This window comes from Lagopus leucura, unplaced genomic scaffold (genome assembly GCF_019238085.1).
Source record: "Lagopus leucura isolate 7727_CA_CO unplaced genomic scaffold, USGS_WTPT01 Super-Scaffold_73, whole genome shotgun sequence".
Classification (NCBI taxonomy): domain Eukaryota; kingdom Metazoa; phylum Chordata; class Aves; order Galliformes; family Phasianidae; genus Lagopus; species Lagopus leucura.
Genome location: NW_024962252.1, coordinates 11,730,537 through 11,745,000, shown reverse-complemented (window position 1 = coordinate 11,745,000; position 14,464 = coordinate 11,730,537). Strand labels below are relative to the sequence as shown.

The following is a 14,464-nucleotide window of genomic DNA, read 5'->3' as shown; positions in this document are numbered from 1 at the left end:
ATAGAATTCTATCTCGCCAATTGATTTGAAAGTGTAAGCATTCTTTCACTAAAAAAAAAAAAAAAGCAAGTGGCAAAGTCAAAATACATTTTTTGTTTCTCAAAACACAGACCATTACTTTATTCTGCAGGAGGGTTATGTTTATCATATGATGCATGAATTTGTGTTCAGAGCAACGTATATTACTTTTCTTTGGGCTGGAGCTTAATTACTGATCAGCTTATTTATGCACTGAAGTTTGCATAGCGTGCAAGTTTCTTCAGAGTCGAAAACTCTTTTCCCACATCAAAATGTAACTGATGAGTGTACCAGAGTCTCCTTTTGATATAAGTGCCTCATTCCACTTCAATTAAACACAAAAATATTCTTCTGACTGTTAAGAGAACTGAATTAGGCCCTGTGTTGAAAGGTGGCTCATCTTCCAGTCAGTGAGATAATCCCTAAGGAGTGTTAAGTGAAATTAATGACTGCCTGCATTTTTACCACAGTCAGGTAAATTTATTCTCTCTTAGAGATTTGGACTATTGAAAGTCAGCAGACATAGCTTGAGAGTGTTCAGAAAGAACACAGATGTCTTAGGGAGTCAAATTCTCAAATCACATCTTAGGTATTTAATGTATGAGTGACTGGTTAACCTGATTTAGCCACAATGACAAAAATGGACAGATTTCTATCTGGCTCAAATTTACATCTTTTGGCTAGCATATGATTTCCTGTCTTTATGCTCTTAATTAATAATCACAGAAATATTCCCATTCTTTTATTAGGACAAGCTAGGGCAGAAAGCCCATCCCTGATAAGCAGCGCTTCACGTGACCTGATGAAAGAGGTAGAGAGTGAAGCCACCATATGACAGAATATGGTTACATATTGTATCCCATTTTTAAAATATGGTTTACTTACTATACCATAGATATAAAACTGCAGAAAACTTTGAAAGACTATGATTCTTGTTTTTCTACATGCCATATGTACAACCAATACTGATCTTTAACTTCAAAAAGCCCTCATTCTCATGTGAAAGTAAGAGTCCTCATACTCATAAAAAATAATTAGTGATCAGACTTTTAAATTGAGAACAGGCTCATAGTGTTCTTTGAATCAAACATGAATCACAGGAACCATGGGTATCTAGTCATTGATCTCTGACTCGTTTAAGCTGCCTAGAAATCCCATCAGCTCAAAAAGGAAGGCAGTTTAAGGGATCTTCTAGAAAGGACTCCAAAGCTAGTGTTATCCATATACCAGTAACTTTGCTGCATAAGAAAAGTTGTAAACAAAGGGCATAAGTCCTGTTTCTATCTTGGAGTTGTGAAGAGTTTCATCACCGAGTGTGTTTCAGTTTGCTGTGAGGACAAATTACACGTGTATGTCCTAAAGTTAGCTATGAATCTGGCCCAGAAGCTGCTCTTGCACAGTATTATATAGCCTACTAGAGGAGTGGGGTCATAACAGAACTCTTGATCACCCTTGGGATTCAGTGTCTGATAGCCAGAATGGCCACAGGAAAGAAAAATAAAGCAATCCAGATGCAATCCTGTTTTAGATAAGGTTTCTGACTTCTGAATTCATTACTTTACTATAGTTCCATTAATTTTCAGCCTCTTTTTGTTCCTCTGTTATTCGCGCTTAAAGAAGGGCAGATATGAGGATGGTGGTTCTTTTGTTTTTATTATATATTTAGTATTATATATCTAGTATGAGCACTTTTGTCAAGTCTTCAGTAAAGCTAACATCTACCTGGCAAATATTTGGAAAACAGCTATGTTTACTTTCATGTATTCGTTTTTTATATGAAGATACTGCAGCTGCTTTCCAGAGGTATTGAAACCGATGAGGTATTATCCAACAATGTGAACACAGAGGCTGCTGTTTGCACTCTTTCAGTGTATCTAGAACAGGGGCACCCAAGGGAAAATTCAAACACATGAGAAGACAAATGTGCTCAGCCATATGACCACTCCAGGGCTTTCACTTGAGAAAGGCAGCTCTTGACTGTGCAAATTAGGAAAGGTGTCTGGAAAATGTTATGAGACAATGCAGTTCAAAGACAGATTGAAATTTGCAGAAGTGCATTAATATTAATGACAAGTGTAAGTAAATTATTTATAGGTTAGCAGGAAACATTATGATTTTCTGTTCTGGACATTTCATAATAAAGGCTATAGAGAGTCACTCAGAGATTCTCACATTGAGCCTATACTAATCTTGTTTCTGTACTTATCTATTTAGAATACCACAGTATGAACAACAATAATAATAAACTAGCTTTTTTTGAGGCCTGACACATGGAAGTGGGATGCTGAGAATTTGTCATTCTTCCAATGATTGTTTTAGGCTAGAGCTGAGACACAGTGAAACATTAGAAAGACTTTCAGAGGAGAACTACTGTTTTTATTCAATAATAATTATATTGTTGATATTAAGATAGGCATAGCACATAAATATAATAAGATATGATCCTGAAATGCTTTCATTTGGTTAGATCAGTTGCAAAGAAGCTGGAAAAGAAAGGGAGAAACAAAGGTGTTATATAATATGGCAAGTTCCTGTCCTAGCTAAGAAAAGATCAGTCTGTGTATTAGACAGCCAGCAGAGTATCTGCCTTTTCTTCTGCATTTCAGAGGTAGCAACTAGCTGTTAGATGGACTCTTTTCTGATCTTCATGTCTAAGATCACGCATTTATGTCTTCCTTGAGGACAAACTTTCTTAACCATAAGTAAGTTTTCTTTCACTTAAGAACAGCAAAAATTCTTTTCAAAGAGACTATTTGACATAGAACAAATTCACAGCAAGAAAGGCTTTTATTTAAATGTGGTCATGGCCTAGAAATTGTGGTCTCCTGAAACAATTACTGATTCCTAAACACTGAAAAATTTCACTGTAAGCAGATTCTACTATGCATAACTGTTAACATTTAGTCGGTTTCAATCAGCATGCAGCTGTACCTGGAAAACTACTGTGGCCAGAGATGGATTTATTTCTGATATTTTTCCCTTTAGAATCATACAAGGACAGGAAAAAAAAAAAAGATATTAATTTAGTACTGAACAAAAATGTTATTCTATAATCATTTCAGAAGGAAAAAAAACTTTTAATTTTCTCTGATTATTTCTGATGTAATTTGAATAATAACATAAGGAATCTCTTATTTGCACATTCAGCTGCTGGCTGCATGCTGTTTATCCCATGAAAAGGGAAAAGACTACATTATACAGTTCTGCAGTCCCTTAATGCTCATTACCGCTGCTTTTCTCCACTGGGGCACAGAGCAATTCAAATTGAAATTGCAGAGGCAGTTAACCGAAGATTATTCACTTCATTCACTGTTGATATGTTTTGCTGTGAGCCACACTGCTCAACAACTTAAAGGCAACTCTTACATTTTTCCCAATTATACCTGATTTCTTCCAGGCTTTCCTCTTAACTAGAAGCTAGAGGCACTCAAATACATACTACACTGTGGCTGTTGAGTTCAGGTGTCTGTACTGTGAAATGATCTTCCTGCTTATATTACCAACTGAAGAGAAAAAGAAGCCACAATAGTAGAAAGAGACATAAACATAGGGAAAAACACTACATGGCAAATCCAAGGGAGTAAAATTACTGACTTTAGTAATCAGTGAAGAAAAGAAAAATGATAATAAATTAGGTATTTCCCTCAAAACTAACCTACTTAAATTTATTGGTACCTAACGTGTAGGAATATTTGTAGAAATTCTTCACCAAACAAAACTAAAAACATACAAAATCCTTTCTTAACCTAAATGTTTTATTGATATCAATTCCTGCTGCCACAAGTTTTCAGTAGTAAGAAAATTACTTGGTATAATAAGTGAGGTAAGGTTTTTGTTAAGTGAAACTCATTAATTCTATTCCAAAGTTGTCTGATATTTTATTCCCAATTCAATGAGTAGTCCCTTTGTTTTTAGAAGTACGAAGAAGAAATTATTTCATATAACATCTGCAGTATTAACAGTATTCTGCCAAGGAGTTTTCAAATGTGAACAGCAAGAAAATATAATGCAAAGGAAAACGATTTGCTCACATTTCCACACAAAATATTTATTTACTATTAGTTGATTATTTGAAGACAATTTTATTTTCAGATATTGAAGCAGCATTAGTGCTTTCTATACCTATTTCATGTTGACCAGTTGGTTAAAAAAAAAGTTTTATATTCCACAAAACTCAGAATCCATCATTTGGTAACATTTTAAATTGATATTAATCTTTCTAAAACTCCTGGAACTAACTCACTGCTATGACTCGTTGTTGCACAATGGAGAGCTATTACCATTTGGAAATAATGTATTTTTCAGAAACAAAACAAAACAAAACAAAGTTCCTAATGTCAAATATGCATTTGACAATGAAGATACATTTTAGTCATTTTGAAACCTGGTGATTTTTTATTTAGTTATGAACTCTGTTCTTTGAAATAAAATTGCTTATCTGAGTCTTCCTCTTAAATATCATATGGTGCACATAAAGTCTTTCTTTCTTCCATTTCTCTCTCACCCTCCAACATCTCTTCTACAGTTCCTACAGCCTTTAAACTATTCACATACCTTTCTGTATGTTCACCAGTGGCAAACCTTCCAGCTGTTTGATTTGGGTTGCATTCTTCCCTCATGCCCTTGTATCGCAAGATTCCATTGGATAATTTCCACACATCTCACCCATGCTCTTTACCTGAATTTGGAGTAGCTGACTGAGCAATAGCCTATATCCATGCTGACTGGTGGAGAAACATTGGATCACCAATCATCTGAGCATCTTGGCTGCCTGGGGTTCAAAGCACTGGAAAGGCTTTTGCTTGTGAGGAGTAGAGCATTCTTTGCTTTTCATAAAGACAGTCAAAAAGGTCAGGCTGAATGGGGCTCTGAGCAACCTGATCTAGATGTAGGTGTCCGTGTCCCTCTTCACCGCAGGAGAGAAGTGTCTCTTCCAACTCAAAAGTCTCTATAACTATGATTTAAAACTTCTAAGAAAAGCCGAACCCATAAAATAATGTAGGAGAATGCTTGTGGGACCAGCAGAAGGCAGAGTGGATAATTATGTATGCCTTCTTTAGTTTTGTCGCCTGATTAAAATTGAGTATTGAAACAGTGCTCTTATGGCATGCTACTGCAGGCATTGAAATTCTTCATTACTTTTTTATGTACACATGTAAACCTCCTGTTTCATTTGGTGCTCAGCAGAACATTATTTGACCAGATGTTCACATCTCCACTGTGATACATTCTGTGATGAATTTTAAATGTGAAAATGGGCTAATTCAGGCATAGAACTACTCAAAAGATATAACATCAGTAATTTGATCTAAATAGAGCAAATGTTTTAATTTATTTCTGTATTTTCTTGAAAGTTGTTGAAACATCTTTTCACTTAAATCTGAGGAGAGAGAAGACCATCTCTATGAGTTTAGAGAATGTCACATCCTTACATTAGACCTGGGAAACAACTGGAAAAGGAGACCACAGGTAGAAATACTTATGCAAAACTTAATTGAATATCTGTGTTGCCTTCAGCTCAGAAATTCTATGTTTTTGTTATACAGGTAACAACCAATGACACATTATCCGAAGGCATGGATTGCCTGCCCTTCTATCGCTCATCTCCTACATGTGGCACTGGTGATCACAGTATTCTCTTTGGAAATCTATCAGCACTAAATCCAAGACAACAGATCAATGGCTTAACCTCTTTCATTGATGCTTCTACTGTCTATGGGAGCACTTCCACTGTTGAAAACAAGCTGAGGAATTTAACAAGTGAAGAAGGCCTTCTCAAAGTCAACAAAAAACATCATGATAATGGTCATGAATACCTGCCTTTTACAGACCGGGTTCCATCACCTTGTGCACAGGACTCAAATGAAAGTGAAGATGAAAGGATTGAATGCTTTATGGCTGGGGACAGCCGATCGAGTGAGGTCACATCATTGACAGCCATGCACACACTGTGGCTGAGAGAGCACAACCGCCTGGCCCGGGCCCTCAAAACCATCAACAGCCACTGGAGCGCTGAGACAGTCTACCAAGAATCACGGAAAATTGTTGGAGCTCTCCATCAGGTGGGCTGCCTATTTGCTTATTGACACATAGCAGTGAATATCCTAGAGTAGAATCCATCCTAGAGTAGAATCCATCATAGAACTTCAAATATGTTACTGTGAGTAGTTTCAGAGATCATGTTGCATACTCTGTGCCAGCTCCTTTTATGCTTCCCATCTGATATGTTTAAAGTTTGCTCTGTCCTATTTTCCCCAAATGCAATGTCCTCCTTATTCAGACCTCAGATCTCAGTGCCCTGATTTTATGGCAATTTCTACTCTTCTTCATATTTTTGCATATTTCTCCTATGTCTATTTTGTCTGTTGAAGTCTAAAGAAGCTTATTTAGATACATTTCTTTATAGTTTTTGGTAAAGGAAATAAGTAAAAAACTATGTCTCTGCATTTACATAGTGCCCAAAATATTTACTTTCTTATGATAATTATATAAACAAGTAGTTGTTCTGTGTAAAAATACTTATGAACCTCTCAGTGCTGTATTAATCAGGGTCTAATCTCCAACTCTTCCCTATTCCTTCTTCTCTTTTTCCCCTTTTTCCTTTTTGATTTCCTCTTTCTTTTCCCCTTTTCTTCCTGAAATAATTATGCAGGCTTGTGTTTTCCTCACAGTTCTCCTTCTCCTGCAGAATATAGCATAAATTGTAGCATCAAGCATAGGGCTCTGTTAGAGAAGCACACCCATCAAGAGGCAATTCAAGCTCAACCAACCACTTTTACCCCCTTTTCCCTCTATTTTCCTATGCTTGTTCCTCCCCAGTCCTTTAACCCCTCCCTTTTTCCACCTTTAGTCCCTCCTGAATACCCTAGCGTCTCCCACATTCTAACAGTCCCTTTAAAACATAGTATGCAAAATTCTACAGAGATTCTCTCCTCCCTGCTTCTCACAGGTAGTGCTACCTCTTCTGAGCCATCACTCCTTTAGAATACCCGACATTCAGGGGACAGTTTTTTTCATTGTCTTATCTTTCATCCTCAGGTTTGTGGTCTAACCAATCTCTTTAGTGATCTCAGGGAATAACTGGTCCCATCAGCCTTTTTTGATGACTTGGATAAGCAGACTATTCCATCTGACATTTCTCCAATTCTGACTAGGGCTTCTGTGTAAATGGAGATTCAGCATTAATATTATATCAGAACCAGGATAAACTGAAAGCTTGTTGATTTTCATATGCTTTCTGATTCCTAGAAGCAGATGATTTGTTACCAGAACATGACCTTTATGAAAGTTAACTGGAAGAGGGGGTAGAAAAATTTCTCTATTGCAATAAGACACTTCATTCTTTCAGAAGTTTTAGTCAAGAGAAAAATGAAATCTAAAAATTTTGCATTCATTTCATTTTTTTCATTAATCATGTAATCTTCTTGGATGTAAATAACCTATTTGCATCAAATAATTGCATTGATGAGTCAGAATGGTTGTTAGTACTTGTTAGAAGAAAAGTGAAAATGCGTAATATACCTCTATGTGTTCAACTATTTCTGAACTATGCCCAGTATTATCCTGAAAGAAAATTCTTTGTGCAAAGCATTATACCACATAAATCTAGGCTACTCATTATCTCAACCAGTATCACAGAATAATGAGATTTGCATATGGCTCATTAGAACTGTGTTTCAGTTATATCTGGCTGGTTCAGAGATATTCATTCAAAGGAGGTAATTGCAGTATCTCTATTAATGTGGAATGTTAACCAGCACCATAATGATGACTCTAGTTGAAGTTATCTTGAGATTTCCACTCTAAAATTTTGTTTCAGTTGCTATGCATTTCTCAAATTCTCTTTTTTTTAATGAATAATTTCAAGTGTAATTTTTGCCTGTGGGTGTGTACTTATAGAGAATTGAACAAAAAGCCTTCCTTTCTTTCTAGACTAAGAATTTGAAAAATCTCCCTCTAGACCATGCTTTTCTCCTAGATATTTTTTATCACCATAAATAGCTCTAGTGACAAAAGTTTAGCAATAGGAGTTTGACAGTGCTACCAAACACAACAACGGCCTGTTGATATCTTGGACAAAACACATTTTTTGTTGCATTGTAGACATACTTTTTTGATAAGTAGTTGTTTACATAAGCCAACAGTGATTAATTCAATTATCTTCTTGAATGTGACACATGCTTAACTCTCAAACATCAACTCTGCAATATGCAATATTAAAAATATATACCCTGACTGAAGAGTGTTTTACGCAAATAGACATTTTTCATTGTCATTTGCTAAATGAAGTGAAACTATCTCCTTGTTTTAGTTATTCCTATTTTGTTCTGAGATGTCCGAATGAGAAAAATTAGGGTAGAGAATCACAGAATTATTGAAGTTGGAAGACTCCTTTCAAGTTATTTGAAAGACAATAGTTAAAATTTGTTCTTCCTTTAAACAAAAAGTGTAGACAAAACAGGAGAAGATCACTAAATTCTGGAACATCTACTGTCTTAGTATTGCTATTTTGTTGTCCTTGTTACAGCTGAGACAGAGTTGATTTTTTCCTTCATAATGTCTGGTAAGATGCTATGTTTCATCTTTTGGATAAAAAACACTATTGATAACAGACTGTTTTAGATGTTGCTGTATACAAGTGCAAGGACATTTCAGTTTTACAGGTTCATGTGATGCCCTGCCAGCAAAGGCTTGGTTGGAGGGCACAAGGAGGCACTTTCATATTGGTTATTAAAGTCATTTAGATACTGAACATATAACTTCTGTTTAAAAGACAATGGCCATTTTTCATTTTTTTCTACTAAATTGTACATTTGAAGTAATTACAGCCATGAGACAGTAGAAATATTTACATAATTGTTTCAAATTAATTTCATAATGAGGTTTCTATGTAAATCTGAGCTGATACTATTAGATGTCAAATGTCTCCTAAGAAAAAATTGGATTAGCACTAATATTATAAAAGTTACAAGGAGCTGAGACCTTTCAATACCTTGCAGGTTCAGACTCACTATACCCACATAAAGCTCTTATGCTGTTGCAAACACCCAAACCAAATTTATTTCTTATAAAGTGACTCAAAATAAGTAATAAATGGTAGCATAGTTCATTATAGTTTCTTGTTATGCCTTTTCTATAGAGGCTTATGACTTTTTAGCTCTAATTTTATTGACATATTTTCAGACAATGTTCCTTTGTTTCCACAGAAGAATCTCAGTTATTTCAAATCTTTCAAATAATTCTGTCACAGCAGGGAGGAGTTCATGCCAAATCATTTTAAGAAAAATATTTTTTGGTTTGTGACCTATTTATTTCTTCCGTAACACTTACATATGTCAGTTACAGTGAGTTTATCCTTGTCTTAATGAAGACAAATTCAGTAAGATTGTTCAGAGTCTATATAGAGGATACTACATGCTGATACACTTTGAATGTAGTTCTCTGTGAGATTCTAGATTCTTCTTTTTTTCCTGCTGTATCATCTTAGTCCTCATTGTCTAAAACTCATCTCTACTTGGAGGAGCTTTATTTAGAAACCATAAGTTTCAATTATATATATGTCTTGCCTAGTTGAAAGCAGCTGTATGACTCCTTCCTACCTTTATCCTTTTAATTCTCGTGTTTTGAAACAACAATTCCTCTTTTGCTGCCAAGGAAATCTGAAATTAAGATCTTGCCCCTGGAGCAAATTAAAATTTTGAATTGACTTTTTGTTTGGGCAATCCAGCCTTAATGAGCTTCTTAGCTTGGGATTTCATTTAAAAAGAGCCAAAAAAAAAAAAAAAAAAAAAAAAAGCCATACCAGGATGTTTGTCATATCAGAGATGATCTAACCTTATTTAAGATCTTTGCACAGCTTTTAAGATGTACTTATATCCCTTTCTACCCATGCTTTTGATTTATTACACCTGCCTCATTCATACTTCCAAATCACACGACCCCAAGTCAAGATGAACCAGGCTTTGAAATTCTGTATTTCTGCCCTCTGAAATGATAAGATAATGTGCCATATCTTGCCTGTAAAAATTAACTAAATCTAAGTTTAGAAATAATTATCTTGCAAAATCTTTGTGAATATAGCAAAAGCTTAACTGCTCAAATGACAATGTCATTATTAATTTCCAGCAATTATTTGAATTTTGTTTTATTCTGTATCTAGGGAGCTCTAAAAGGACTCCTCACCTACTGTCTTTAAATATTGTGTTCATTGCATGACCTAACCTCAAATACCTGCAAATATAAAGATGTTACCCCTGTCTTATGAGAAAAGTGACTGAACTCTGCCACGGATTTCTTGCCTCTTTTTCATGCCTAAAGTAAAGATACAAGTTTCTCAGTTCCTAATTTTGTGACAGCTAACCTTACAATATCCTCTACAACAATCTCAAAGTACATTTTTCTCTGTATTTTCTTGCACACTATATTGAATCTATAATGTATTTTATTGAATTCACTATGCTTGATATTCATCCCTTTGTGCTTTATTGAGTGCAGTGTAATCTTTAACCTATAACAAGCTTTCATTTTATTTGGTGCATTAGATCTTATTACACCTTTTTATTTTTCGGGGGGAGAAGTACTCATATATTTTTCATGTAATAGTAATATTATTTTGTAATGATATATTACATAAACTTTTGGCAGAAGGTGTTTATCACCATTTTCATTTTTGAAGTGTGTTTTTATGAGTCTATAGACTTTAGCATAAAATATCTACTAAAGGATGCTCGGAACCAGTATTTTAAAGCCTGGTCATTGTAAATATTCAGAAAAGAGGATTTGTGTCCAATACATATGCCTAAAAATAGAATCTGTACATTCATGGGCATTACAGCTTATGCCCGGGCTTTAAATCCTCTCAGAGCTCTTGTGAGCTGGATTTGCCCACTTGAACTGAAAGGGAGCAATACTGGTAACCTGCCCAGTAGCTCTTTCTCCAGCATTATTGTAGGATGCTAAATGAACCTGGTTAGTATACTATGTACTGAACTTTGCCACTAGTTTTGTCCTGTCATTTTTTCCAGACTACAAAAAGAAGTACTAACATCTTGTTACTTTCAAATTAACACTGCTGTTAGTCATGCTTGGGAACAAATGAGTGATGAAAAAGGCATTCTGTACACAGGAATCATTACTATTCATCTATCAAAACACTGAATGATGTTTCTTTTTTTTCTTTCTTTCTTTCTTTTCCTTCAGATTATTACTTTAAGAGATTATATTCCCAAAATCATTGGCCCAGATGCTTTCAATCAGTATATTGGCCTTTATAAAGGTTATGATCCCACAGTGAATCCTTCAGTTTCTAACGTATTTGCAACAGCTGCTTTTCGTTTTGGTCATGCAACAATCCAACCGATAGTAAGGCGATTGAATGCACAGTATTTAGATGATCCAGAACTCCCACATCTTCATTTGCATGAAGTTTTCTTTAGTCCTTGGAGGCTTATTAAAGAAGGTATGTTTTTATTTAAACTGTTTTTTTTGTTCTTTGTGTGTTTCTTTATTTTGTTCTGTTTGCTTTTCCCATAAGTATTACAGTCTCTTTAACATTGCTGGTCTTAAATTAGGAATAAAAACATTTATTTAACTGCACCACTGATTTATGTTGTTGAACACGTTCCATAGAATTAATACTAACTGAAACAATTATTTTAGATAAATAGTTCTCTTAATAAAATAGATTACTCTCCAGATTGAAACAGCCTGATGGACTGACAAAAAATTGATCTTTTGTTTGCATTTTTGTGGATAAATGTATTATCAGATTGCCAAATTTTGTATCCCTGATGAAGAAGGTGGAACATTTTCATTGTATTAGCACAATTTCAATCTTAAGTAAATTTTTGCTTCTTTTTTTTATGTAAAAGGCTATGTGGCCAGCATTTAAAGGCAGAGAAGCATACGTACATTCACATTTGTTGAGAACAATATAGAGGTTTATATACATGCTGTAACATATTATTTTTATGTTTGAAGGAGGCTTGGATCCATTGATAAGGGGTCTTCTTGCACATCCAGCAAAACTGCAGGTGCAAGGTCAACTGATGAATGAAGAGTTAACAGATAAGCTGTTTGTGTTGTCCAACAATGGTTCACTTGATTTATCATCACTGAATTTACAGCGTGGCCGTGATCATGGACTCCCAGGTCTATTGATTTTTCTTAAATCTTCTTCCAATCAGCAACAGAGATACAAATGTTTGTATTTGGGATGTAATTGTAAGTTTTTACTTAGCAGATTTTTTATAGAAAACATAAATCTCTTTAAAACACAATAAGCCACTATTTTCAACTTTGATGGAAAAAAAATATTCCCCAGCATTTGAAATTAAAATAACCTCCCCAGTCTGCAGTCTGGAATGTGAAAGACTAGTACTGATCAGTAGATCTGGGTGCTCCTGGCACCTGAGACTCCTTCCTGCAGGATTCAGCTGCAGAGGAGTGGGGTTTTCTGACTGCAGCACCTACTTGGAGTTGCAGTGTCTCCAGGAGTGGATAATGACTTCAGAAAATGTACACCTGACTTTTAGAAATATTGCATTTTTGTGCCTACTTTTTGCATTGGATTTCTTACTCTAGTTAGCCCAGGGTAAGGCTGAACTAATAGTCAAGGACCATGAGCTCACCAGACCATGGGTGTACAGAGTTAGAGGAAGACTGCTGGAGCTTGGATCAGTTTAATTACAGCAGCTGATAAAACATACAGTATGTTCACAGTCCTGTGTAGAATCCTCCTGTAACTGTGCCACAGCCTCTAAACACAAAGGCAACAACCCTCTGCAAAGCAGACAGAGACTCTTTCATTTGTTTTGTAAAACTGCATCTTGATCCCCTACCTGATCAGACCACTTGTCTGCATGAATAAGGAACAAATGCAGTTGCGCTTTTATGCTCTGAGCCTGATGTCCTACACACAGAATACAAGTAACTGATTAACTAAGGTTGCTATGTTTCTGGGTGACAAACCTCCCCATTTCTCCTGTTAAAGCTGTGTGACTCTGTAGCTAGGAATACGGACCTGGCCAATAGAAATGAAGTCGGACTCCAGCCTGGAGTTTAAAAGTCTTAGCCAAATAGGAATAGAAAAGGAGTTTTGGTCTCCAGGACCAGAAATGCAAGCTTTACTGGGAGATGGAGAAAATTAATTGCAGAGATGTAAAAGAATTGGAAAAAAATATAAATTTTCCGGGGAACTGGACATGTCCTACAACAATCTCCTTAGTAAAGAACTTTAGGTGCTAATGGAATTCAGGGTTTATTCCTGGATCTGAAAATCTCCAAACAAAATGAATGCTCCTGCCTGCATTAGCTCAAACTATATACCTTTATTTCATATGTGCATTGCTTAAATATGGGAGAACTTAAAATTCTTGTCTTCCTTCATGAGAATGATGTAATATTTTATACCTTGTAGTTGCAAATCCTGCTGTAATTTCTCTAATCATTTTAACCAATAACAGCAGGACTACTTTTGGTAATAACTGTCCATGATTGTAATTAAGGTTGTCAGAATCCAGTGCTTTTGAATGCATTAATTTCAAATATCATGCCGAATAGTAATCTAATCTTCCTTTTAATCATCATATTTATAGGTTATAACGACTGGCGAGAATTCTGTGGCTTACCAAAACTGGAAACTCAAGCTGATCTGAATACAATAATAACTAATCAGAAAGTTACTGAAAAAATCATGGAATTGTACCATAATCCTAGCAATATTGATGTTTGGCTTGGTGGTTTAGTAGAAGACTTTCTACCAGGTGCTAGAACAGGTCCCCTGTTTGCCTGTTTAATTGGAAAGCAAATGAAAGCACTAAGGGATGGTGATCGGTAAGTTTATTCATGATGCTGAATCTTCTGTGAACCACTCAGCAGCAACTGTTATTTTACAGATACTTCTTAGCATGTAATGCATTATGATGCTTAAACATATTTTTAATTATGTAAACAAATTATTCACTGCCAATACCTAATTTTTGCATTAGTCTCTCCAGTTTTCTTGGGTAAACCTTTCCTTATTCTTCTTTGATCTGTGTAGTCTCAAATTCAGACATAGGGATTATTTCTGCAACATGAGATGCCCAACTTTGAAATTCTGGTGGAAACTCAAGGAGCCAGCACCAGTTAATTGTGCCAGGAATGCATGTCTTTCTGTGTGAATGGATTTACAAATCTTAACTATCCAATCCCTGAGGGATGCACTAGGCTGAGGATCCTTAACTGAAAGGATCTCAACATTTCTCACAGAAAATCTGTAATAGAAAGGAGAGTTGCAGTGAAGTCTTCCTAGAAAGGTAAATAAAAGCACCGGGTACTTGGTCTTATGGGTATCAGGAATGCAGAGTGCTCCCAGAACTGCCATATCAGACACACCAGAAGAGGCTGTCACTTCACCTAGTCCTCTACAACTGCCACCGTGGTCTGTCTTCTACCTTCATATCAG

At 35.6% G+C, this 14,464-nt stretch overlaps 1 protein-coding gene across 1 annotated transcript in view; it reads left to right on the top strand.

The window, feature by feature from the left end:
* TPO (thyroid peroxidase) overlaps positions 1-13,855 on the top strand; it is a 31,630-nt gene extending 17,775 nt beyond the window's left edge. Inside the window, 4 exon segments of the mRNA XM_042889101.1 lie at positions 5,565-6,080; positions 11,218-11,476; positions 11,998-12,168; positions 13,614-13,855. Coding sequence (XP_042745035.1) covers positions 5,565-6,080; positions 11,218-11,476; positions 11,998-12,168; positions 13,614-13,855 — 1,188 coding nt within the window.
* The last annotated feature ends 609 nt before the right edge of the window (positions 13,856-14,464 follow it).